The sequence below is a fragment of the Neovison vison genome, chromosome 6 (genome assembly GCF_020171115.1).
Source record: "Neovison vison isolate M4711 chromosome 6, ASM_NN_V1, whole genome shotgun sequence".
Classification (NCBI taxonomy): Eukaryota; Metazoa; Chordata; class Mammalia; order Carnivora; family Mustelidae; genus Neogale; species Neogale vison.
In genome coordinates this window covers 189,242,232-189,266,851 of record NC_058096.1, presented here as the reverse complement: position 1 = coordinate 189,266,851, position 24,620 = coordinate 189,242,232, and the positions used below count along the sequence as shown (strand labels likewise).

General features: G+C 37.8%; 1 protein-coding gene across 1 annotated transcript in view; it reads right to left on the bottom strand.

Annotated features, from left to right (window-relative positions):
* The window catches only part of SUCLG2 (succinate-CoA ligase GDP-forming subunit beta), a 275,266-nt gene that overhangs the window by 200,535 nt on the left and 50,111 nt on the right, over positions 1-24,620 (bottom strand). The window contains exon 2 of the mRNA XM_044253200.1: positions 23,094-23,235. Coding sequence (XP_044109135.1) covers positions 23,094-23,235 — 142 coding nt within the window. The remainder of the gene's footprint in view (positions 1-23,093; positions 23,236-24,620) is intronic.

Sequence of the window (24,620 nt, the reverse complement as noted above, 5' to 3'; positions counted from 1 at the left end):
ACACCTCATATTATGTAAAGGACAAATGAGATCTTCTATAAAAATCTATAGAAATCATAATTTTAAAATATTTGTATTGTGTTCCTTCCCACATGCCTCCCTATACACTCTAGCAAGTGAGGACAATAATAATTTTCACTGCCAATCTCAGAGCTACTGTGGTTTTTTAAAAACTTCGGAGCTAGACAGAGTTTTGCTTTTCATTTCATTTTTTTCACCATATTAGGTATTCATAAAATTACTTCTCTAACCTGCAAAATTTCACATCCTTCCAGAAGGAAAAAGATATCAACCTGCCTAAGAGTTTAGACATTAAAAGAGAGAACTTTCTGTAAAAAAAAAAAAACAAAAAAAAAACTTCTAGAATTATTCAGTTATTTATAGCTATAGAGGCAGGCTAGCTGAAAAATGCCTCTTCTACTACTTAGCCCTCTGAATACAGATCTGTTTTCCAGCACATAATATACATGAGTGTTGTGCACTTATCGATCTCTGATCAGGTGCTAGAATGAACTGAACATGAAGAACACCCCTGGGGCTGTTTTTAGATCTCCCAGGCTATCTGTCCAGAAGCCTTTCCTCCCATCCCAAAGAAAGGATGATCTCAGAGATTTAATAAATCAAGAGCAAAAACAGAACATAGAAAGAAGCTAGGATAAATAAAGAAAAACTCAAAAACTTAAAGGAAGCAGAAAAATAAACTGGCTAAAATGCCAGTAAGCTAGCCAACACAGGGCAAGGAGAAATAGAAAAAGATTTCAGTGGACTAAGGTTCAAAAGGCTGCATTTTAGAGAATCAAAACCATTTTACAAAATGCATTAAACTCATCAAATGGAGGACACTAACCACTATTAGAAAAATCACAAATTGCCAAAAGTAAATATTGAAAATCTGTATCAAAGTGCCCTTTAGAAGTTTATCGCAACATAAACTTTTTGATTTGCTAAATAACCCAGTTATTTTTAGCTCATCAGTCAGGATTAAAAATAATGTAAATTCAGCAGAAAACTTACATGTAAATATTAATAGCAATAATAATTAAGAAAGCTCAAATTCACTGAGTGGTTATAATTTCCACACACTGATCCAATTGTGTTAACACAATGAGTATCACAACTAACATAATGAGGACACTCACAGCAAATTTCTGATGCAAGAAATAGCATTAGTACCTTTCTAGAAGGGAAAACTGTGGCAGAGAGGGCTTAAGTAACTTGTCTAACATCTCCTACCAGCAAATTAGAAGAAAAATGCAGCCAACAGTTGAGAGAGCTAAGTGGTAGGATCAAGAACAATATTAGAAAACTGACACTTTATCTGCCATGACTCCCACAAATGTGCATTTATCAGCACCACATACAAGAGTGCAAGGCATTGTGGATGAAAAAAAAATGAAGGCAGTGGAATCCAGGCCGAAATTGAATGTCCTGGTGGAGGAGGAGAAGGGCTTCATTGGCAGGACCTCACAGAACACCATCACGGACATTCTCTCGTGTGACTCTCAGAACACACCCGTTATTCCTCATTCACAGAGGAAGGGACTGAGCTCAAATATGCCAAGCAAGTTACTCAGAGTCACACAAGTATTCAGTGGCTTCCCCACATGTAAACCGGTATTAATTCAATGTCAATTCACCCAGTATCTCCAAAGAGTTGGGGAGAACAGGTCCTCCTTGTCATTCAAGATATTAAACTAAGCAGCTGGGGAAAAGGAGTTGGCAATATATAATAATCACGTGTACATCGTGCTCTCTCCCTTAAAATGGGAGGGGGAATGACTGAATGTAAAAGCCACTGCTCAAATTCAGGCTTTCTGAACCTTACTCAGATATTGTGTCCACCACACCATGTACAGTCACCCAACACTACCTAGGAAACTTACTATATAAATGTAAAATGTAAACCGTGATGGGTGCAGCTCTTGGCAAATCAAAACCAAGAGAACCGGACGCATTTGCCAGTATCAGTCGTTTTCCTTATAGAAACAAAGTGCTATGGTGAGCTCAGGTGGCCAATGCTGGCTATTAGAAAGGGGGCTGTGTTAGTGACAATCATTTTTTTCTGATACAACCTGCTTACATTATTATAGGATTAGGTCTGTATACAGCAAACTCCACTTTGATTCCACTGCCACTGACTCCTATGGCAGGGTTTCAAAGAGAAATACCATCTTGGGTGATTACAAGACAGAATGTATTTGCAAGTACTGGTTTATTGTAGTATTCTTGCAATAATTATTAAAATTCGTTATTCTCCTCTCTAGGATATTCAGATCATCACACTCCAGTAAACAGCATATCCAATTGGTCTAACACATCCTCAACTCCTCTCTTCATCTACCACATCCCACACAACAACAGCAAGTCCCTTGAGCTCTTACCTCCAAAATCTATCTCAAAGTTATCCTCTCCTATCTACCTCCTCTGTCACCCTCATGATGCAAACGGCCATCTTCTCTCACATGCATGATCATGAGAACAGCCTACCTCTTTCTGCAGCCCTGTTATATTAATCCATTTACCACAGAACAATCTATAATAGGAAACAACTCCGTGTTCTTGGAAAATTCAGTTTGCCTTGGATTTTCTTCATTATAGCAATGAAAGTCCCATATCACAGGAACCCTCTCATTCCCAGGCAATCCAAGATGGCTGGTCACTCCGGTCTATGGTGTACGTTTTATAAAATAGGTAAAAGCATGTCATTGTGGTGGTTGAATGAATCATGCCCCCCATTCTTCACCTTTCCCTGGAAGCACACCATTGCCGTGTGCCCTTACAATTCCTTCCACTAGAGGCCATTAGTCCCAAGGAACCAGAGATTAGCAGATATGATGTACAGAGAGAGACTTGAAACCTGCTTGCGGTGAGGCTTGCTCTTGTGCACGTTGGCCATTTCCCTGCGGAGCTAAGCTCCACTGGTCCAGGGAAGATATGAGACACCTGAAGTGGACCTGGATCCAACCAGCAGCCTGCAGCCACACCCAGTGGGGCCCTGAATGAGCCAAAATGCAAACATTCAAGGAAGAACAAATGACTCACTGAGTTTTGTAGTGGCTTGACATCTAGTGTTGTTTAGATGCTTAACTGATAAGGATTTTATAAAATTCTTTCAGCCGTTCTCCATTTCCATTAGAATAAAATCCAAACTGCTTACCTAGGCTTACAAAAATCTGCATCTCAGATTTCACCCCACTGTCCTCCTCCAAACATCAATCTCACTGGTCTGTTTTCTGTTTTCCGAATTGACAAAGCTGTCCAGCTCAGGATCTTGGCCCCCATCCGTCACCTCTGCCGGAACACCTTACTCCCCATTCTCCTCATGACTGGTTTCTTCCGTTCTTACATATCTACTTAAAATCACCCCTCAAAGAAGACTTCTGGACCATCCTTAGTCTTCCAGGACTACCACTCATTTGTTTCTGTCACAAAACTCACAATCCGTAAATTGTTTGCTAATTTGTTTTTTCTCTGTATCCCCGCCAACTTCACGTATGGTAAATATGTTCTCAGTAAGTTGCTGAATATCAATTGAATGGTGCCCAATGGTCCAGAAAATCTGTTAATCTGATACTCTCCTGGTTTTAAGTGTAAAAGATTTTTATTACTGAAAACAGAAAGTGAAAACCGATAAGACAGTAGAACTATAGATGATGTTTATCAGTCATTGATATCGTTTTAAATTAAAAGTTGAAAGGGGATTTAACAGGGAAAAAACATTAGCTGAATGTTAAATTTATAAAAACCAGAAAGAATTATACCAGACTTTTAGATGTACTGCTCTTTCTAAATGAATAGTACTTAATATCAAACTCCTATAACAGAGTCCTACACTACCAGCACCAAAATTACTGTGCTTAAATCAAAGGAAGCTGAACAAATAATAAGTTTCTTGGTCTTATGAAACTACAAGCCTTTTACTCACAGAAGTTAAAACAGAAACAATGAAAGTATCAGTCTCTATCATTAGAGATCCATACTATTGGTCAAGTGGAAATTTTCAGCAATCCACCTTCTTCAGGGACTTCAGTGTTCACAAAAGACCCCTTTTAAACTCTAACCACTGTGAAGTTCAAAGGCACTGAATCATGACAGTGGATGCTTCTATATTGAGAACATCTCTGTAATGGGAAACACAAAAGACCTAGTTGCTTGTTCAGCAAATGGGTGCTGCTTATGGTATTCGTGGTAGGGGCAGGGAAGACACCAGAACTCTTGAGAGTCTGGACTAACAAAATCAAGAGATCCAAGAGACAGGATGTCAGACAGGTCACAAGCAGGAAGGAAGCCTGCCTTAGTCGGGACTAAGTTTTAGGAATCAAGAAGATGGGCACATATGGATCAGAATCCCTGGATGAGGGCAAGCAGCTTCTTGAGTAGGGCTACAGATGCTAGAGGCCCTGAGCTTTGGGTTCAGTGGTAAAGGTCTTTGACTGATTTTCTATCATTCAGAAAGTCTCTATATTTTTTTTTCCGGAATTTGTAAAGCATACTGATAGAGCTACTAAAGGTGCGACTCAGAGTGCAGCTTGCCTCTGAACCTCTTAGAGGATTCTTCTATAAACTACATGATGACTTTCCTCTGAAATGTCTTAGGAGGATTCTATGAGACAAAACAGACAAAGCACTTAACAGCATTTATTAAACATACATCATGTTCTCAAGACAATGTTAGCTGATATATTTCCCACCACCTTACACAGGTATCCAGTAACTATCTGCTGACTGCATGAGTAAAGGAGAGTCTCAGCCTCTGCTTAAGTGTGCTCCTCTGCTTGAAAAAGGGGTGGGGGGGGTAGGGAATGTACCGGTAAATAAACGTGTCCTCTAAGACATCAATTAGGATGATAGATATGAACATTCCAGTGACAAAACAACAACAACAACAACACACCATTTCATTTTGTAAATGGACCCACTGGTATTCTGGTTTATACATCATTCTCACGAGTTTTGTTGCTAAGTATCTAAACTCTAGTCTGATGAATTCTAATTAAATACCCAAAAGCTTCCTAACCTGCAAAGGCAAAAAGCAATTTGGGGTTTGCTCAAAGTAGTATCGGTTTGAGGGGTTGTCCACAGAATGCTATCAGAGAAGGTAGCCATTTACACTCCCATCAGGCAGCATGCTTCTCTTTCCCACCAGTAACTACCTTGCTGATGCCTCCGTTCATGACTTCCCACCTTTCTGCCATGGCCCATGGGGCTGCTACTCCCTTAAGTTTTGCCCTCTCCTGAGATGGAGCTTAAGGACATGACACAATGGCAGTGGAAAAAATAAATAAATAAAATACATGCAATAAATAGCAATACAAATAAATACAATAAAAAGCAAAACAAAGAGCACAATGAATAAATGTATGGTTAAGGTGAAAACCTAAAAAAAAAACAAAAAACAGAACAAAACAACCCTATAGGGTGTGGGCAACAGAGAAGTCCCTCTTGGCCACTGTTACCCTAGATGGAAGGTCCCTTGCGGTGTCCATTCTCTTACTGATTTTTCCAATTTGTAGCCATTTATGGAACACATAATGTGTTTGAGGTACCAGATTGCAAAGATGAATGGAAAACAGCCCTGGGTCTGGAACAGAGATGCAAACTTTGTCCCATGCGAGCATTTCACTCCCCACTCCTGTGGTCATTTCTAATAGTGTCAGGAAGGCCCGTTCATCACCTGTCCATCCTTCACTTAATAGCTGCATGAATTAATGGGATAATACTTATAGCTATCATATTCTATCCTACTAAACAGGCTTCATATGAAAGACAGTTGTTCTCAAAATGTCATCCTCAGGGATGTCTTGGTAGCTCCATCCATTAACTGTCCACTCTTGATTTTGGCTCGAGTCATGATCTCAGGGTAGTGAGATCAAGCCCTGCATCAGGCTCTGCACTGACAGTGGAGTCTACTTAAGATTCTCCTTTCCTCTCCTTCTGCCCTCTGCCCCCCACCCTGCTTGTATGTGCACTCTCTCTCTCAAAAAAAAAAAAAAAGGAAAGAAAAAACAAATTTGTCATCTTTAAAGTTACTCTTTTTGTAACATAACCACATACTTTATTATTTAAAAAGAGACAGTTATGAGAGTGGCACTGCTATTAGGATTTCTATATAGTATTACTATTAATAACAGTTCTGGAATAACAGACGTATCTATGTCTGTCCTAAGCAGACCAATAGGGATAGTCATCTGTGCTTAGAGACATGTTATGAAAATTTTAAAAAAAGAGGATTCTATCCTGGTTATGGGAATACATGTTATCTCTTTCCTACATGAAAAGTATTCTAGGAGAGGTAGGACTACAACTATCTCGTAAGGAATATGTTTCTTCTGGAATACAGACCCCACATGTCAAATTACAGCTACTACCCCCACCCTGTGCACACTGATGTGTGGAGCATATCACTTACCATAGCAGCAGAAACCATGGCAATATGACAACATTTGAACTGTTGGCGGGATGTAAATTTGGTGCAGCCATGAAGGAAAACAGTATGGAGTTTCCACACAAAACTAAAAGTAGAACGATTATATGGTCCATCAATTCCACTTCTGGGTAATTATATGCAGGAAATGAAAACACTAACTTGAAAAGGTATCTGTGCCCCACATTTGCCACAGCACTATTTACAACAGCCAAGATACAAAAAGAACTTAAGTGTCTTTGAATGGATGAATGGATAAAGAATACACACACACACACACAGGAACACTATTCAGCCATAAAATAGAAGGAAATGCTGCCATTTGCAATAAAATGGATGGACTTTAAAGGTATTGTGCTAAGTGAAATAAGTCAAGACAGAGAAAGACAAATACTGTATGTTCTCACTTATACGAGGAATCTAAAAAACAACAAATAAAACAAAGAACTCATAGAAACAGAAAAGAGACCAGTGATTGTCAGAGGCAAGAGATGCAAGGTAGGGAAAATGGGTGAAGAGATGCAAGGCTGGAGATGCAAGGTAGGTAAAATGGGTGAAGGTGGTCAAAAGGACAAATTTCCAGTTATCAAATAAATAAATCATCAGATATAATGCAGAGTATGCTGACTGTAGCTAATGTTATTATACTTTATCTCTGAAAGTTCGTAGGAAGTAAATCTTAGAAATTCTCCTCACAAGAAAACAAAACAAAACAAAATCTTAATTATGTGTTGGTGATAGATGCTAACCAGATTTAATTTGGTGATCATATCCCAATATATACACATAGTGAACCATTAGGTGAAACCAATAAAATGTCCTAGGTCCAGTATATCTCAATTCAAATATATAAATGTATATGAAGACAACATCTACTCATGTTTCTTATGAGCCAGACACTATAGTAAGACCTAGGTCACTACCCCCATCAAACCCATGGGAAGATAATACTGACATCCCATATTTCACAGATGAGGAAATGGAGCCCTACAGAAATTTAAAATGTAGCTAGTAAGGGGGTAGAGCAAGGCTTGAAACCAACACTGCCTCCTCCCAAGCCTGTGGCATTTAAATGCCACCACATGCCTCCCAGAAGATATCACTGAGAGGTGACAGTTAAACTGGACCAAGACGGACAGGTGTTAATGATAATGATAATGATCCCAGCTACCCATTAGTGAGACTCTGCTAAGCTTTATACATACATGACTTCATTTCACTGCTTTCTCTCTTTTTTTAAAAGATTTTATTTGTTTATTTACTTGAGTGAGACTGAGAGGGCACATGAACAGGGAGAGAGGCAGAGGGAGAAGGAGCCCTAAGCCACACTGAGATCATGACCGAGCTGAAATCAAAAGTTGGACACTCAACTGAGCCACCCAGGCGCCCCTTCATTTCACGTTTATAGCTACCCTATGAAGCAAGTATTATGAATAAACCCATTTTACAGATGGGGAAATGGAGGATTCTAGAGGTTAAGTCACTTGCCTCCAGCCACACAGTTAGAGTGGGGCGAGCTCAGAATGTGAACTTAACACCAACTCCAGAGGAATCACTGAGTCAGAAGGTACTCTGTGGAAAAAAGAACACAGACAAAGGTAGGGAAAAAGTGATATGGCCACACAACAGAAAACAAGCACAAAGAAGGGGACAGTGGGGGAAAGAGAGACCATGTCAAACACAAGTGGCCATATGAGCTTCACCTGAATCCACTGAACAGGGAAGCACAGTAAGGAATTCTGGGAAAGAGGAAAGCCCTGAAGGGATCTGGCTTTTCTCATGTTTATGATGCTTATGTGTAGGTTATTTATAAAGAAAATATATATTTATGTGAAGCTGTTGTTCAGTGCTACATCTAGCACCTGAACACTGGGAACAGTTTGGGTTTTGCATATCAAATACTTTCAGCACTGTTATTTTTCCCCTGTTATCCACATCCCATCTGCTTCTTTCTCCCCATACTGAAGTGACTGGTATATTCCCTCAAATAAAAGCCTGAAGACAAAAAATATCCTAATACTTGGCCCACATTTAATTTGAAAGAACAGACTCAACAAATCCCTTAGCTTGTTTAATGTCGAATAAAAGTAAAAAAAAAAAAAAAAAGCCATAATTGAGGTAGCTTGTTGCTCATCTGGTTTTCATTCTAAGGTAGATCAAGCAATACAGATTTTAAACTTTTTCAATTCATTTCCTGACTTTTTTGTAAGTAACCTAGAAAACTCAAGTGGAGCCTTAGTACTATTTATGAACATCTGTTAAACATTGCCAGCTCCTGTAACAACCACCTTAGGGAATAGCATAGCATCTTAAAAGCATAATTCCTTAGGTAATATTTATTCTCTTATACTGTAAAAAGAGAATGGTTTTCATTTTCTTTCAAAATTATACAACTTTTGATTTCATATATACCACCAACTCCCATCAACCAACAGGACAAGAGTAATATATTCATTTTCAAATCAGCTGGCAAGCTGTACACTAAATATAGTTTAACACTTGGGTAGTATTGCAAAATCACTGAGCATTTTTATTTTTGACACACTGTTGATGTTTTTAATAACAGTTATTACATTCTTTTTATTATACCTCAGAACATGTGCTCACTTGGACCAAAAATAAAGGAAGAAAATAAGAAAGAAAATTGGGGAGTGCCTCATTTGTAGAAGGCATGTGCTACATTTCCATGTTTTTTTTAATCTAAATCATTCCTTGAAGTATGTATTCTTATCCTCAAATTTACAGTCAAGTCCGTATGGCTGAAGTAATCAAAACAGAGCCGGAGGGGAGAGGTCTGTTCTGACTGCACAGGCCTGGCTCAGTCTAAGCCAGGAGGCAGAGGGACAGTTTTCCTCCAAATTCTAAATGCTGCAGAGAATGCTACGTGATCACCAAATCCATTCCCCCCTCTTCCTTATTGTGCCTTGAGACTCCACCTCCCAGTCTCTCTTCCCGTTCTTCACTGTGATCGCTTGAGGAACTTTAGCCAAAAAAATGGGAGCTGAAGCAACATGGCCCATGCAAAATCCCGACATGGAACTGGTCATGCTCTTCTCACCTGTTAAGTGGCTGGAACGAACGCAGTCGCCAGGCCATGTCTGGGAATCACGTGGTGAAGAGAGCAGGGCAGAATGACAGGAGGCTCGATCTGTGCGTCGGCACTTAGAGGCAAACCGATAAGACCACGATGGACTTCTACATGATTAAGAAATAATCCCTTTATTGTATAAAACTAATGGGAATTTGACAATTCATGGGTTACAGGAGCTAGCATCATCTAAGATACCGAAACAGAAAAAAATAATCCAACTAAATCACAATAAGAAATAACATAGCCAATCTGGGAATTACCATAGAACCATTAAAACAGTGTTTGTTTGTTTAAAAGAAAATAAAAACTTAACACTTGGGTAATGTTCATGGTATAATGTACAAAAACTGTATGCAATGTATGTTTCCAAACTTTAAAACAAACACTGTCTCTCAATTATGTTTATGTGTGTATGTACACAGGAATTAATGTTGCTGGCTAAATGAATGAATGAGTGCATAAGAAAAATGGAGGGAAATATATTAATATTAAGGCAGGTTCCCTCTGGATAATAGGGTGTGAGGAGGTTTTTATATCTTTGTACTTTCCTGTATTTTTTTAAATCAAAATAATTGAGCACATTATTTTTATAATCAGAAGAGATTTGTCTGTTTACATGTAAGATTTCATTAAAAAGGCCACTATATCTAGACAGACAGATAATACGGAGCTAGTTCCTATGCCCACTTAGCCCCAGCAAAGCTGTTCCACACTTACGACCCTATAAACCACCCTCTGGACATTCAGAGCTACCAAGCTGTACACTGGGTGAGTGAGAGACCCCAGGGAACAATAATTCACAGGAAAATCCTGGAAAATGAGACCATGTGGCAACATAACTTCTTTGTTCATTTACAATGAGGTAGCTCTAAGAAACAAGTTAATAAATAACTCCATTAACGACACACTGAGAAAACAGAAAGTGAAATTATGTCAGTTACCGTGGATACACAATCACGGGCATGTGGAGATCTGATGCTATTCAGAAACAGTCCCTAAAAGAAAACCTTTTCCTCTGGTTTAAATGAAGATTACATGAGATCATACTTACTGAATGCTCAACATGATGCCAGGCACATGGCAAGAGGCCAGAGGTTAAATGACATCACTATTATTGTGTACTGGTTAATATGTGAGGAGAATAATTAATCCTTGCTTGACTATACTGCCAAAATTCAAGTTGAGGCATTGACTTTCAAAGTGCCATTCTCATTAGTTTCTCAGGAAACTGAGAAGAAACCATATGCACTTCCACAAAGCCTGCCTGCTCACAACCTGTCTTATGCACTCTAGAGGTCTCCTGCTGCTTCTACTCAGTGAACATCACAGGACAATTAGGGAAAAGATGCTCTAGCACAGAGAAATTCTAAGGAGATGACCAGAGAAGTCCATGTATATTTGCAGACTCAAGAAGAAAAGGGACATTTTATAAAACAGGGCATCTTTTTGGAAAAATATGTATAATAGAAAATAATACTAAAAGCTACAAATTGTTGAATGGGTCCCTCTCTTCATAAAGACAGTTAAGGAAAGCCTTTAATGTCAATTAAAGTGTTTCTTTACTGATCATAAGTAAACATGACCATGAGAGCAAGTGAACGTTTTCTGAGTAACAATAATATTTATTGAGCATTTATTATGTCTCAGGATCTGCTAAGCACTTTTTGTCTGGATGAGTTAGAGTTCCTAAGCAGAAGGCAACAAAAATTAACTGAAATAAGTATGACATAAACTGCAGAAAATATATTGGGGAGGTGCACCTAGGAGATGGGAGAATCAGTCCCAGAAAATAGGAAGGCATCAAAGGGGTCTAGCAGTCAAATCTCACCATGGGAACCACCTATCTCATGAGGACACCACCATGCCTCATAGAAAGCAGACACTGATTCAGACTCTGATGGGCCACACATGCCATGACTCTTGTTTCTTTGCAGTCCTGATTTCACATTCAAAAAAACGGACAGCAGATATGAAGGTAAAATGGAAGATTTACTACACAGAAATCAATGTTATCCTCACCTGTCCTTATAAGACAATTGTGACCATCATCTCAGCACAAAGGACATGAGATCTTTTGCAAAATCTTCACCATATAATGTGATATGACAAAGCCACAAAATCAAGGTTTGCCATGTATTTAATTGCCTATAGGAATAATAGTACATGTCGATCAGTAGTCAATGGGCAGCAGTTTCCTTTTTATATAAAATACAGTTCCTTAATGCTGTAAGTAATTCACCAGGCTTTAGGATGTGATTATATAAAATTCAAAGAATAAGTTATCATATTGACAAATGGAAACATGTTGTAGCTGAAAGCAATCCAAAGTTAACCAAGTTCAATAAAAGCTCCTTATCTCCACTTTAGGATGCATGTCATCAGCTCAGAGAAGATTAATTTTCCCATTCATATTTCAATTTCTTTCCTGGCAAAAAATAAAACTATGAGTTTTTGCATTACAATCTTCTTGCTTAATCAAATGTTGAGAGTCTCACATCAACATGATTGGAATAATTACTTATGCAGATTCCTAAAACTAAAAGGTAGTAGTCCTAGATAAGTTTCATCTATACTTATATGCAATTACTCCATTAAGACAAGCTTTCAAGTTACACGACAGACACATTCTTTCATTCATCTCTAAAAAGAACTGAAAGGCAACGTAAAGATTGGTTATGCATACAGTAGGTATTCCTAATTATCTATTGGTTGTATATATTAAATCTAATCCATAGGAGATGAAAGTGTAATTAATAAACCTTCTGAGAAAATTCTATGCAAGGGGCACGATGCCCTCCTTAAAACATGATTACAGAAGGTAGTTCATACAAACTGCTGCAGAACTGAATACTATCCACATATTAAAAACTTAATTCACCAAAGCAGATACACTCTCTCAATCAGACATAAGTCTATTTTCTATGCAAGAAAATGAGACTCTCAATATCTTATCATTATGAATTGTGTTTCACAAAAAGGTTTGAATTACCCATTTCAAACAAATGCTCAAATGAACAAGCTTTCCATAACTATATGGCAAAACATTCTACTGCCCAAAGAGATACAACAAAATGAATCATTAAGAAAATATCTGCAGATTACACAGTTTCTATAAATTGTGCCTTAGAACCTGCCACATCTAGTTTTAATTCAATCTTCTAATTTTATTAATATGCATTTTCCAACTTCAACATGCTGACTCACACATAAAAATCTCCCAAGAATATCATCATTGAGTTAGCAAAGAGGAAACTGCTTGGGGAGGAGATTAAATCTAATCTAGCTGGGTAGAAATTCTATCTTTGTCATTTATTAGCTGTACAACTTTGGCAAGTTTTTAACCTTACCCCTACCTATCTCCTTGCTTAGCAAAATAACAACACTATACTAACAGTGGCAATATTTAGGGAAGGAATGGAAGATGGTGTCAAAGGAAGAGGTCCTAGGCTTGTGTTGATCCACAAAAACAACTAGATAATTATTATATCATCCTAAATACCACAAGAATCTATCTGAGGACCAGCAGAACAAACTCCACAACTGAGGGTAGAAAGGAGGCCACACCGAGGAGGGTAGGACGTGCAGAGACACTGCTCGGGAGAGAAATAGATTGTGACCACTGTGGTGGAGGGGAGCTGTAGCTGCAGAGGAGGCAAGAAATAGACTAGCACACAGCAGAACACACAGGGAAGGCGGATCCCTTGGGAAATTAGCTTGAAGGGTGAGAGAACCCAAATTTCATGGGTGCTTTCAACCAGTGGGGCTTGAAGCCTAGAATTTTGAAGGTCAGCATGCTTGGCTCTGAGATAGCTCATAGGACATTGGGGCTGCTCCTGGAGAAGGGGCCAGGCAAACAGACCACAGACACACAGCATGGGAACAGCGATCTGAAGGGCACCTGAAGCACACATTGGGGAGGTGAATTCTTCATCTTAGAGCATGTCCCAGAGGGGCAGCGTTTGTGGAGAGACTCCTCTGAAAACAGGGGAGCCGGTGGGTGCCATCTTCCTCCCCCACTCCTCAGCATAAGCACAGGGCCACCTGTCTGAACAGCACAGTGCAAACACTTGCTACTAACCTTGCTTGCACCAAGCCCTGGCCATGCTCCCCTGCCCATAGCCCTGCATCCTAGCAGAACCACCCTTCCTGGTCTGCCCTCCCCAATGCAGCAGGCCCCCTCCTAAGAAGACTGTCACAAACCCCTGCCCACAATGAATCTCCCAACTCAGGAGGTTTGCAGAACCTTGGTTCTGGTGGCAGCAACAACAGGTCTCATTTCAGATGCAGACCACAGCACACCTAGTTAAAACTTACCACATTCAGGCCAAGGACCAAACACTGCCCAAAACAGGCAAAAAGAGTCTCTGTGGACAACTGGACTAGAGAATAAAGCAGCGAGAACAAAACAGCAGAGAACACACAGCACATGTTGAAGAAACTTCCAGAAGCTCCAGACCCTCAGAAACAGGAGACACTACATGACAAGGCACTATGGATATCATCCTCACAAGACCATTACCGTCAGGAAGTGGTGAAGTAGCTGACTTTCTTAACACAGTGAAATAGGCACAGAGACTTAGAGGATATAAGAAGACAGAGAAATCCATCCCAAAAGAAGAACAGAACAAGACCATAGCCAGAGATCTAAAACAGGCCTGATGAAGAATTTAAAGTAGTGATCAAAAGTACGCGCCCTGGACTTGAGAAAAGAGTGGGAGACATAAATAAGATCTTAACACAGAGATAAGGAATAACAGCAGAAATAAAGTGAAATGAGAAACACATTTGAGGAATGAACAGTAGGATGGAAGCAGAGGAAAAATTAGTGACCTCAAAGAGTAAAGGAAAGTAATCAAGCTGAACAAAAGAGAGAAAAAATAATTAGGCAAAACAAGAATAGACTTAAGGAAGTCAGGGACACCACTTAAGATAATAACATTTGTATTATAGGAGTCCCAAAGAAGAGAGAGAAAATGGGGGAGAAGTGGATGTGAAAAATTATATAATATATAAAATATATAAAAATAATAGCTGAAAAATTCCCTAATCTGGGGAAGGAAACAGTTACACAAACTTAAAATGCACAGAGAACTCCCATCAAAATCAACCAAAAGAGACCCACATTAGGACATATTGTGTTTAAACTGGCAAAATACACTGATACAGAAAAAAATTTAAAAGCAGCAAGATAAAAAAAAGAAGACAGTAACTTACAAGGGAAACCCAAGGAGATTTTTCAACCAAAAACTTTCTAAGCTAGAAGGAAGTGGCATGATACATTCAAAGCGCTAAAAGGGAAAAAAAAAATGTGCAACCAAGAATATCCAGTAAGACTATCAGTCAGAATAGGAGGAAAGATAAAGAGTTTCTCAGACAATCAAAAATTAAAGGAATTTATGACTACCAAAGCCAGCCCTACAAGAAATACAAAAGGGATTATTTGAGTGGGAAGGAGAGACCAGAGTGACAGTATAAAGACTGGAAACACAAAAGCAGTAAAAATGAATACTTCTGTAAAGAATCAATCAAGGAACTCACAAAATAAAGGGATAAAAAATATGACACTATATACCTAACATGTGGGGAAGAGAGGAATGAAGCATGGGCTCACACTTAAACAACCATCAACTTAATCTAGACTGCTATATGCAGAAGAGGTTACATACAGACCTAACAGTAACCATATATCAAAAAAACACCAATAAATATGCAAAGAATAAAGGGAAAGAAATCCAAATATATCACTAAAGAAAATCAGCAAGACATGAAAGAGAAAAAAAGAAGGATCAGAGAAATTCTTCAGAAACAACCACCAAATAATAAAATAACATAAAAAAACCTTCCCACTGATTACTTTGAATGTAAATAGATTGAACACTGATCAAAAGACAGCAGGTAACATAATGGATAAAAAAGCAAGACTTGTCTATATGTTCTCTAAAAGAGACTCATTTTAGACCTAAAGATACTTGAAAATTGAAACGAGGGACAGAGAAACATTTATCATGCAAATGGGTGTCAATAGAAAGCCAGAGTAGCAATACTTTTATCAGACAAAACAGACATTAAAATAAAGACTGTACAGGAGACAAAGATAGACACTAGATAAAAATAAGGAGGAAATCCAACAAGAAGATATAACAATTGTGCATATTTATGCACCCAACACAGAAGCACCCAAATAGTTAATAAAAACATAAAGGAACAAATTGATAATAATGTAATAATAGTAGGGGATTTTAACATTTCACATACATTAATGGACAGATCATCCAAAGAGAAAATCAATAAGGAAACAATGGCTTTGAATGAAACATGGAATGGATGGATTTAACAGATATATTCAGAACATTCCATCCTAAAACAGCAGAATACACATTCTTGTCAAGTGCACATGGGACATTCTCCAGACGAGATCCCATATTAGTCCATAAAACAACCCTCAACAAATTCAAGAATGAAGTCATACCATGCATCTTTTCTGACTACGATGGTGTGAAACTAGAAGTCAACAACAAGAAAAAATATGAAAAGACCACAAATACACGGAGGTTAAATAACATTCTACTAAACAATGAATGGATCAACCAGGAAATAAAGAAAAAAATTAAAAAGTGCATGGAAACAAATGAAAATGAAAACACAATGGTGCAAAAACTTTAGGATGCAGCAAAAGCAGATCTAAGAAAGAAGTTTATAGCAACACAGGCCTACCTCAAGAAGCAAAGAAAATCTCAATATACCTTAAAGAAGCTAGAAAAAGAACAACAAACAAAACCCCAAATCAGCAGAAGGAAGGAAATGATAATGGTAAGAGTGGAAATAAATGATATAGAATTTAAAAAATATAATAGATTGATGAAACAGCTAGTTCTTTGAAAGGATCAACAGAATTAATAAACCTTTAGTCAGATTCATCAAAAACCCAAAAAGAGAGAGAACTCAAACAAAACCACAAATGAAAGAGAAAAAACAGCAACCAACACCACAGAAATACAAAGGATTATAAGGAAATATTATGGAAAATTACATACTAACAAACTGGAAACGTAAAAGAAATGGATATATTCCAAGAAACATATAACCTATGTGGGAAGAAAAAAAAAGGAAGAAATAGAAAATGTCAACAGATGGATAACCAGCAAAGTAACTGAATCAGTAACAAAAACAAAACAAAACAAAACAACAACAAAAACAAAAACAAAAAACAACGAACAAAAGTCCAGAACCAGATGGCTTTAAGGCAAATTCTACCAAAGAGTTAAAGGAAAGTTAATACTTATTCTTCTCAAACTATTCTAAAAAACAGAAAAGGAATGAAAATTTCAGAATGCGTTCTATGAAGCCAGCATTATCCTGATACCAAAATCAGATAAAGACATCACCACAAAAGAGAACCATAAGCTAATATCCTTGATGAACGCAGTTGCAAAAGTACTTAATAAAACACTAGCAAACAAACTTCAACAGTACATTTTAAAAAGTCAGTCACCACAATCAAGTGGGATTTATTCCTGAGCTGCAAGGGCAGTTCAATATTCATAAATCAATCTACATGATATATCACATCAACAAGAGAAAGGGTAAGTACCATACAATCATTTAAATAGATGCAGAAAGAGCATATGACCAACTACAACATCTATTCATGATAAAAAACTCTCAACAAAGTAGCTTTAGAGGGACCATACTTCAACATAAAAAAGGCCATATATGAACAACCCACAACTATCATCATCATCAATAGGGGAAAACTGAGGGCTTTTCTCCTAAGTTCAGAAATAAGAAAAGGATCTCCACAGTCACCACTTCTATTCAACATAGCACTGGAAGTCCTAGCCACAGCAATCAGACAACAAAAAGAAATAAAATGCATCCAAATCAGTAAGGAAGAAGTAAAACTTCCACTATTTGCTGATGACATGATACTATATACAGAAACCCAAGACTCCACCAATAAACTACTAGAACTGACACATGAATTCAGTGAAGTTGTAGGTCACAATATCAATGTACAGAAATCTGTTGCATTTCTACACACCAATAAAGAAGCAGCAGAAAGAGAAGTTAAGAAAACATTCCCATTTACAGTTGCACCAATAAGATACCCAGGAATAAACCTAATCAAAGAGGTCAAAGAGTTACACTCTGAAAAATATAAAACACTGATGAAACAAATTGGAGACAACACCAAGAAATGGAAAGATATTCCACATTCATAGATTAGAATAAATATTGTTAAAATGTCTATACTTTTAAAAAAAAAGTCTATACTATTCAAAGCAATCTACACATTTAATGAAATCCCCATCAAAATACCAACAACATTTTTCACAGAACTTGAACAATTCTAAAATCTGTATGAAATCACAAAAGACACCTTATAGTCAAAATAATCTTTAAAAAGAATAGCGAAGTTGGAGGCATCACAATTCCAGACTTCAAGATACATTACAAAACTATACTGATCAAAATAGTATACTATTGGCACAAAAACAGACACATAGATTAACAGAACAGAGTAGAAAACTCAGAAACGAACCCACAGCTAGATGTTCAGTTAATCTATAACAAAACCGGAAAGAGTATCAAGTGAAAAAAAGATAGCTTCTTCAACAAATGGTGTTGGGAAAACTGGACAGCAACATGCAAAAGAATGAAACTAGACTACTATTTTACACCATAAACAAAAATAAATCCAAAATGGATTAAAAATCTAAATGTGAGACCTGAAACCATAAAAATCTTAGAAGAGAACATAGGCAGCAACTTCTCTGATGCTAGGCATAGCTACGTCTAGATATAACTTCTGAGGACAGAGAAACACAAAGGCAAAAATAAACCTTTGGAACTACATCAAAATAAAAAGCTTCTACACAGTGAAGAAAACAATCAACAAAACTAAAAGGCAACCTATGAAATGGGAGAAGATACTTGCAAATGACATATCCAATAAAGGGTTAGTATCCAAAATATATAAAGAACTTAACTCAGTACTAGAACACAAATAATCCAAATGAAAAATGGGCAGACATGAATACATATTTTTCCAAAGAAGACATACAGACCAGATACTCATCATCACTTAGTATCAAGGAAATGCAAATCAAAACCACAGTGAGCTATCACCTCACACTTGTCAGAGTGGCTAAAACCAACAACACAAGAAACAACAGGTGTTGCTGAGGATGTGGAGAAAAAGGAATCCTTGTGTGCTGTAGGTGGGAACACAAACTAGTGCAGCTACTGTGGAAAACAGTACGGAGGTATCTCAAAAAGTTAAAAGTAGAACTACCAGTTGGTCCAGAAGTTGCAGTACTGGGTATTTACCCAAAGAATACAAAAATACTAATTCAAAGGGATACGTGCACTCCTAAGTTTACCTCAGCATTACTTACAATACCTAAGATATGGAAGCAGCCCAAGTGTCCATCCATTGACGAATGGATAAAAAAGATGTGGGTGCATGTGCGTGTGCATAGATATAGATGTATAGATAATAGATATAAATGGAATATTATTCACCCATTAAAAAGAATGAAAACTTGTGATTTGCAAGGATATGAATGGAGCTAGAATGTCATCATGCTAAGCAAACTAAGTTAGAGAAAGACAAATACTGTATGATCTCACTCATATGTGGAATTTAAGAAACAAAACAAGTGAGCAAAAGAGAAAAAAAAGAGACAAGAGACAAGTCAAGAAATGGACTCTTAATGACAGAGAATAAACTAATGGTTACCAGAGGGGAATGGGCTAAATAGGCGGTGGGATTAAGGGGTGAACTCGTCGTGATGGGCAGCAGTTGATGTATGGAAGTGCTGAGTGACTATACCATACACCGGAAGGTAATATAACACTGTATATTAACTTACTGGAATTAAAACAGAAAAATAGGGGGCGCCTGGGTGGCTCAGTGGGTTAAAGCCTCTGCCTTCGGCTCAGGTCATGATCCCAGGGTCCTAGAATCGAGCCCCGCATTGAGCTCTCTGCTCAGTGGGGAGCCTGCTTCCCTTCCCCTCTCTCTGCCTGGCCTCTCTGCCTGCTTGTGATCTCTGTCTGTCAAATAAATAAATAAAATCTTTAAAAAACAAACAAAGAGAAAATTAGAGGGGGAAAAAAAGATCACTGGAGGAATCTCAGATGGGTAAGTAGGGGGAGATAAGGAGAGAAAGTCTGGAGTAACTGGGAGATGACAAATTCTATTTGGGCCAGGAGAAGTGGAGAAAGCCGTAAACAGGTGGCCCACAGGCAACCAGGAATGTGGGTTCAGACACAAAGAAACAGAGAATCCTGGAAATCATAGGCATGACTAATACTAACAATTGCTTTCAAAATATTTTAAATATATCATTGTATTTCAATATTTCAAACACATCCAAATATGAATAAAGTAGAAAGGTAAACACATGCATTTCAATCATTTACAAGCTTCTCACATTAAAAAAACGAACTCTCTTAATACATGGTCCAAAAAGTACTGATTCTCACATGTCTCTGATTTGTCTATGAATTTGGATCATGACAGCCACAAATCCCTTGGAATCATATGCTGACAATGATGACGATAGCAATAAATTCTTATATCACACTTATCACACGTTAAGCATATTATCTTTGTATATAATTTTTGTCCTTTAAAATATAATTGTGGGCAGATGTCCCATTTTCAAGGCAATCAGACACACATGTGATCCAGCTTTAACCTTAACTTCAAATCTGTTTAGTAAAATTTGTGCTATTGGTTCTTATCCGTCTTACAGCAATAAGCAGGTCAACACTGCGAAGTTTTGCCAGATTCTTCTTGTTTTGTTCTCTCTAGCCAATCTCGGTGACTTTTATATTTACAATCTACTCGGTTCCATTTTTAACCAACGAGACTTGGCACCATCTCTTCTTCCGATACTTTAAATATTCCCTCTGATCAAATCTGTCTATTATACAACAAAAGCCAAGGAGACCTTCCTTCCTCCAAAACTCCTCACTGAGTAAGAAGATTACTCATTCATTCAGGAAATGAGGGACTTGGGTTAATTCTTTAAATTCCCTTTCTGCTCTAAACATGATCAGAGAGGCACTCCCATGGCCATACCTCATCAATGAGTATCACAGGTATGCACGAGCCAAGGTAGAGACACAACTGGGTTAATCTCAATCCTTTTATCCACTCTGATTTTCTTTTTTTTTTTTTTAAGATTTTATGTATTTATTTGACAGAGAGAAATCACAAGTAGATGGAGAGGCAGGCAGAGAGAGAGAGGGAAGCAGGCTCCCCGCTGAGCAGAGAGCCCGATGCGGGGCTCGATCCCAGGACCCTGAGATCATGACCCGAGCCGAAGGCAGAGGCCCAACCCACTGAGCCATCCAGGTGCCCCTCCACTCTGATTTTCTTAAAACCCTTGCTCCAGTACCAAAATGGCTTTTTGAAAAGTTTAACGTTTTTAGCTTTAGCTTTACTTCTATTTAAACTAGCTTTATTGCCTGTGTCTTTCCCCTTCCTTCACTTGGGCCCCAGCATATAAATGCCACCTTGTTAAATCCTGCAGAGCAAAAATTCCATCTTACAAACAAAGTACACAATACCCAAACACAAGGCAGTGGCTAAATAAATGCTTATAAAACAAACCAGTGACTAAGAAGCCAATTAGCTCAGTAAATTCAAATCTCCCTTGAAAATCTGAAAGATAAGCCCTTGGGTGCTGTGCTATGCCTAAGTGGGGAGGGGCCAGTAATCAGTTGGCTTCCAGAATTCCCTTAGGGACTCGTGGACCTGGAATACTAGTATGTCAGCACATTTGTGGAAATAATGGGGAAAATGAAGACCAAAGACCGACTTGAACTTTACATTTCTTTGTTCTCATTACCCATTCCCTAAACCACAGGAGTATAAAACAAAAATGATCCTTTCATGTAAAAAGGCTGGAATACTAACCTTTACTGAGTCTATTCCCACACTGCTCAGAGGAGCTCTCATCCACGTGTAGGTTGAATTTTACTGTTTTTTTTTTCCCACCATGAAAACCAATTTTGATAGTCTTTGAAAATGAAACCAATTTCCATTTCTTAAACTATAAGTCACTCTCGATTTCTCCATTTAGCATCTGAAAATTACAAATTAATTTCCTTCTAGAATATAAGTTCTAAAAAGAAAGAGGGCTTGCTTATCTTCCATAGCTATAGCCATGGTGCCTAATACATGTGGCTAACAATCGATAAATATTTGTTGAAAGGAAGAATAAACATGCATTTCAACCAACACAACACAGAAAGGATCTGGCATATAAGCATCTGGGGGAACTCTGTAAGGGAGATAAAGAACAACTACTGGCTGAAGTACCTCATTGCTTACTCTTAAAAGAGTTTAGAAAATTGGGAGATTGAAATATGGAGACTGTCTCTATCTTGCACTCAAAGTTTTGCTACAGCTGCCTGGCAAGGGCAGTTAGCAGATGTTGCATTCTTTATTTCTAGTGGGAAGCAACCGCTCTCCAAGGCTCCAGGCAAAGAATACACATGTACATCCTTCTGTTGTCCAGATCTATGTTGTCCAGTATGGTAGCCACTAGCCCCATGTATCCATCAAGCTCCTGAAATGTGGCTAGTGTGACATGAGATGGGCTGGAAATGTAAAATACAAACTAGATTCCTGAAGAGTAGGACAGAAACGGGATGTACACTATCCGACTGATAACTGTTTTACATTAATTACATGTTGAAATAACAGTTTGGATATAGTGGGGCAAACAAAATATATTACTAAAATTAATTTCACCCATTTATTTTTAGTTCTCTTAAAGTAACCTAGAAAACTGTTAAATACGTATGTGGCTCACGTTCTATTTCTACTGGACAGTGCTAAAGCACACTGGCAGTAAAGAGAGTCTGTATACCACCAGAAGGAATATTCAGGAAAAAATAGCAGGATCAGATTCCTAATTTCTCAATCTATAATTGGGAAATTAATTAGATTTTCTACCACATAGCAATAGACAGTCCCCCTTAAAGGCTCATGACAGTACTTGAGGAATAACACATTAGCCTTGATTTCTAGATAAGGAAACTGAGGCACAAGAAGAAAAAGGCACTAATACAAAGTTACAGAGCTGGTAAATGGGAGGGCAAAACCCTGACACAAAGCCAGCCTGGCTTCCAAATGCATGTGCTTCTCCTTCTTCTCCTCCAGTCACTGAGAGAACTTTCTCCATGTTCTAGAGGCTTCAATAAGGATGCCAAACATCTTTCCTGCCTTCCCCTGCTGTGACCTTCTCTTTGACACTCGACACCATTCACCGGTATTTCTCCCAGCCTCTAACCCACAGATAAAGAAAACTAGATGAAAGGGTGGCAGAAAAATTCAGGAAAATTACCAGAGTGACATCCCATACACTGCTATCTCGTAAAAAAGAATCAAGTTTTCCTAATTGGGCTTTTTTAGCCTTTGTAACTCAAAAGCCCACCATCATATCTGTCTTTGTTAGTAATAACCCATGACAAAGAAAATGCACCTACTGGTTCACTGCTACCTGTGAGGTCACTAACTTGGGCAAGTGTGATTTTACCTGTTGTGAATTAACTTACTTAGTTTCTTAGCAGCCTCCAGAGCTTCCTTTGCAGTGTCTGCTACAAAGAATCTTTGAACTCGAACTCCATGGTCAGACATGAGTTTCTTGCTCTGGTATTCCTGCAGGTTCAGCCATCTTCGGGGGGTTAATTGAACTACCTAGAGAAATTGAGAGAGAGAGAGATAAGAATACTTAAAAATAATAAGAAAAATAATAGTCAACACATATAGCCAGTCTTACAGGTACCCTCAAATGACAATCAGCAATATGGGTTTTGTTTAAAAGGGTGTGTGTGTGTGTATATATATATATATATATATAAAATTTATGCTTAATTGTTTTTCTAATCAAAAATGTTAAGGAAAACTATATACACAACAAATGGATACAGGTTTAAAGAAATGATGAGAACTGAATCGGGTCTATTATCTAGCTAACGAGAATGTGTCTATGTCAATATCCTAGTTTTGACACTGACTAAAACTAAATAAGATGTCAACATGAGGGCAGGAGGGGGAAGGGCACATAGGACTGTTGCACTTCTTTTGGCGTTTCCTATGAGTCAGTAAGTATTTAAGAATAAAAGGTTATTTTTAAAAAATATTAAGAACTCTATTATATAGGATATGCCTCCCACCATTCCCACCCAAATAAAGGTCAGAGCATTATTTTAATAACTGTGTGCACATCATTAATCATTGTAAGGTATCTTAGGAATTTTTTTTTAACATTTTGAGGTTCAATGGGCCACAGATTAATCCACTTCTTAGTTTTTAATAGAAGTTAGGCACAATCACTATGTCTCTAGTAATATTCTCTCTCACACACACCAAATATGAGGATTGTAAACTGAAAACAATCATCATTACTTAAACACTTATTAAACACTGCAACTTGTGTATTAAAGTAACTGTTTAAACATCATGTAGAGGTGTTTTTCCAATATGAACTATCAGTTTCTAATCTGTGCTGAAAGAAAGTAATCAAAGAGCATAATAACATGAACAAGTAAATTCTCATTTTATTCAGTAAAATCAAAAGTATTCCTGATCAAACTTACACATCTCATTTTTAAAAGGAAAAAGATGAAAAAAAAAAGAGAATATATCTAGTTTAATCTCATTTTCAACCATGAGTCATGATGAAAACACAAACACTACTCACAGTGGATAAGTAACAATGCCATTAATGCATAAACCAAAAAAATCAGTCACAAACTGAATCACAAGATTGGTGGAGGAAAATCACTTGACATACTTCCTAGTGGCTTCAATCAATGGCCTTGGTGTATGGCCAAGACAATATCGCACAGACCATTAACAGGCCCACAGGGCTTTACAACATGGAGCCATTAGGTTTCAGGACCTCAAATGTGTCCTTAAAATGGCACTTTTTCTGGAATTTCCAAGCTACAATGCACTCAGGATCTCTTCTGGACCAGCGACATTCCAAGAAGGCTCCAGAATACTTACAACTAAACCAGGTTTTACTCAATGTATCTTCAATTTCTTTGTATTTTTAAGAAGAATGTGATGGGTGTTTG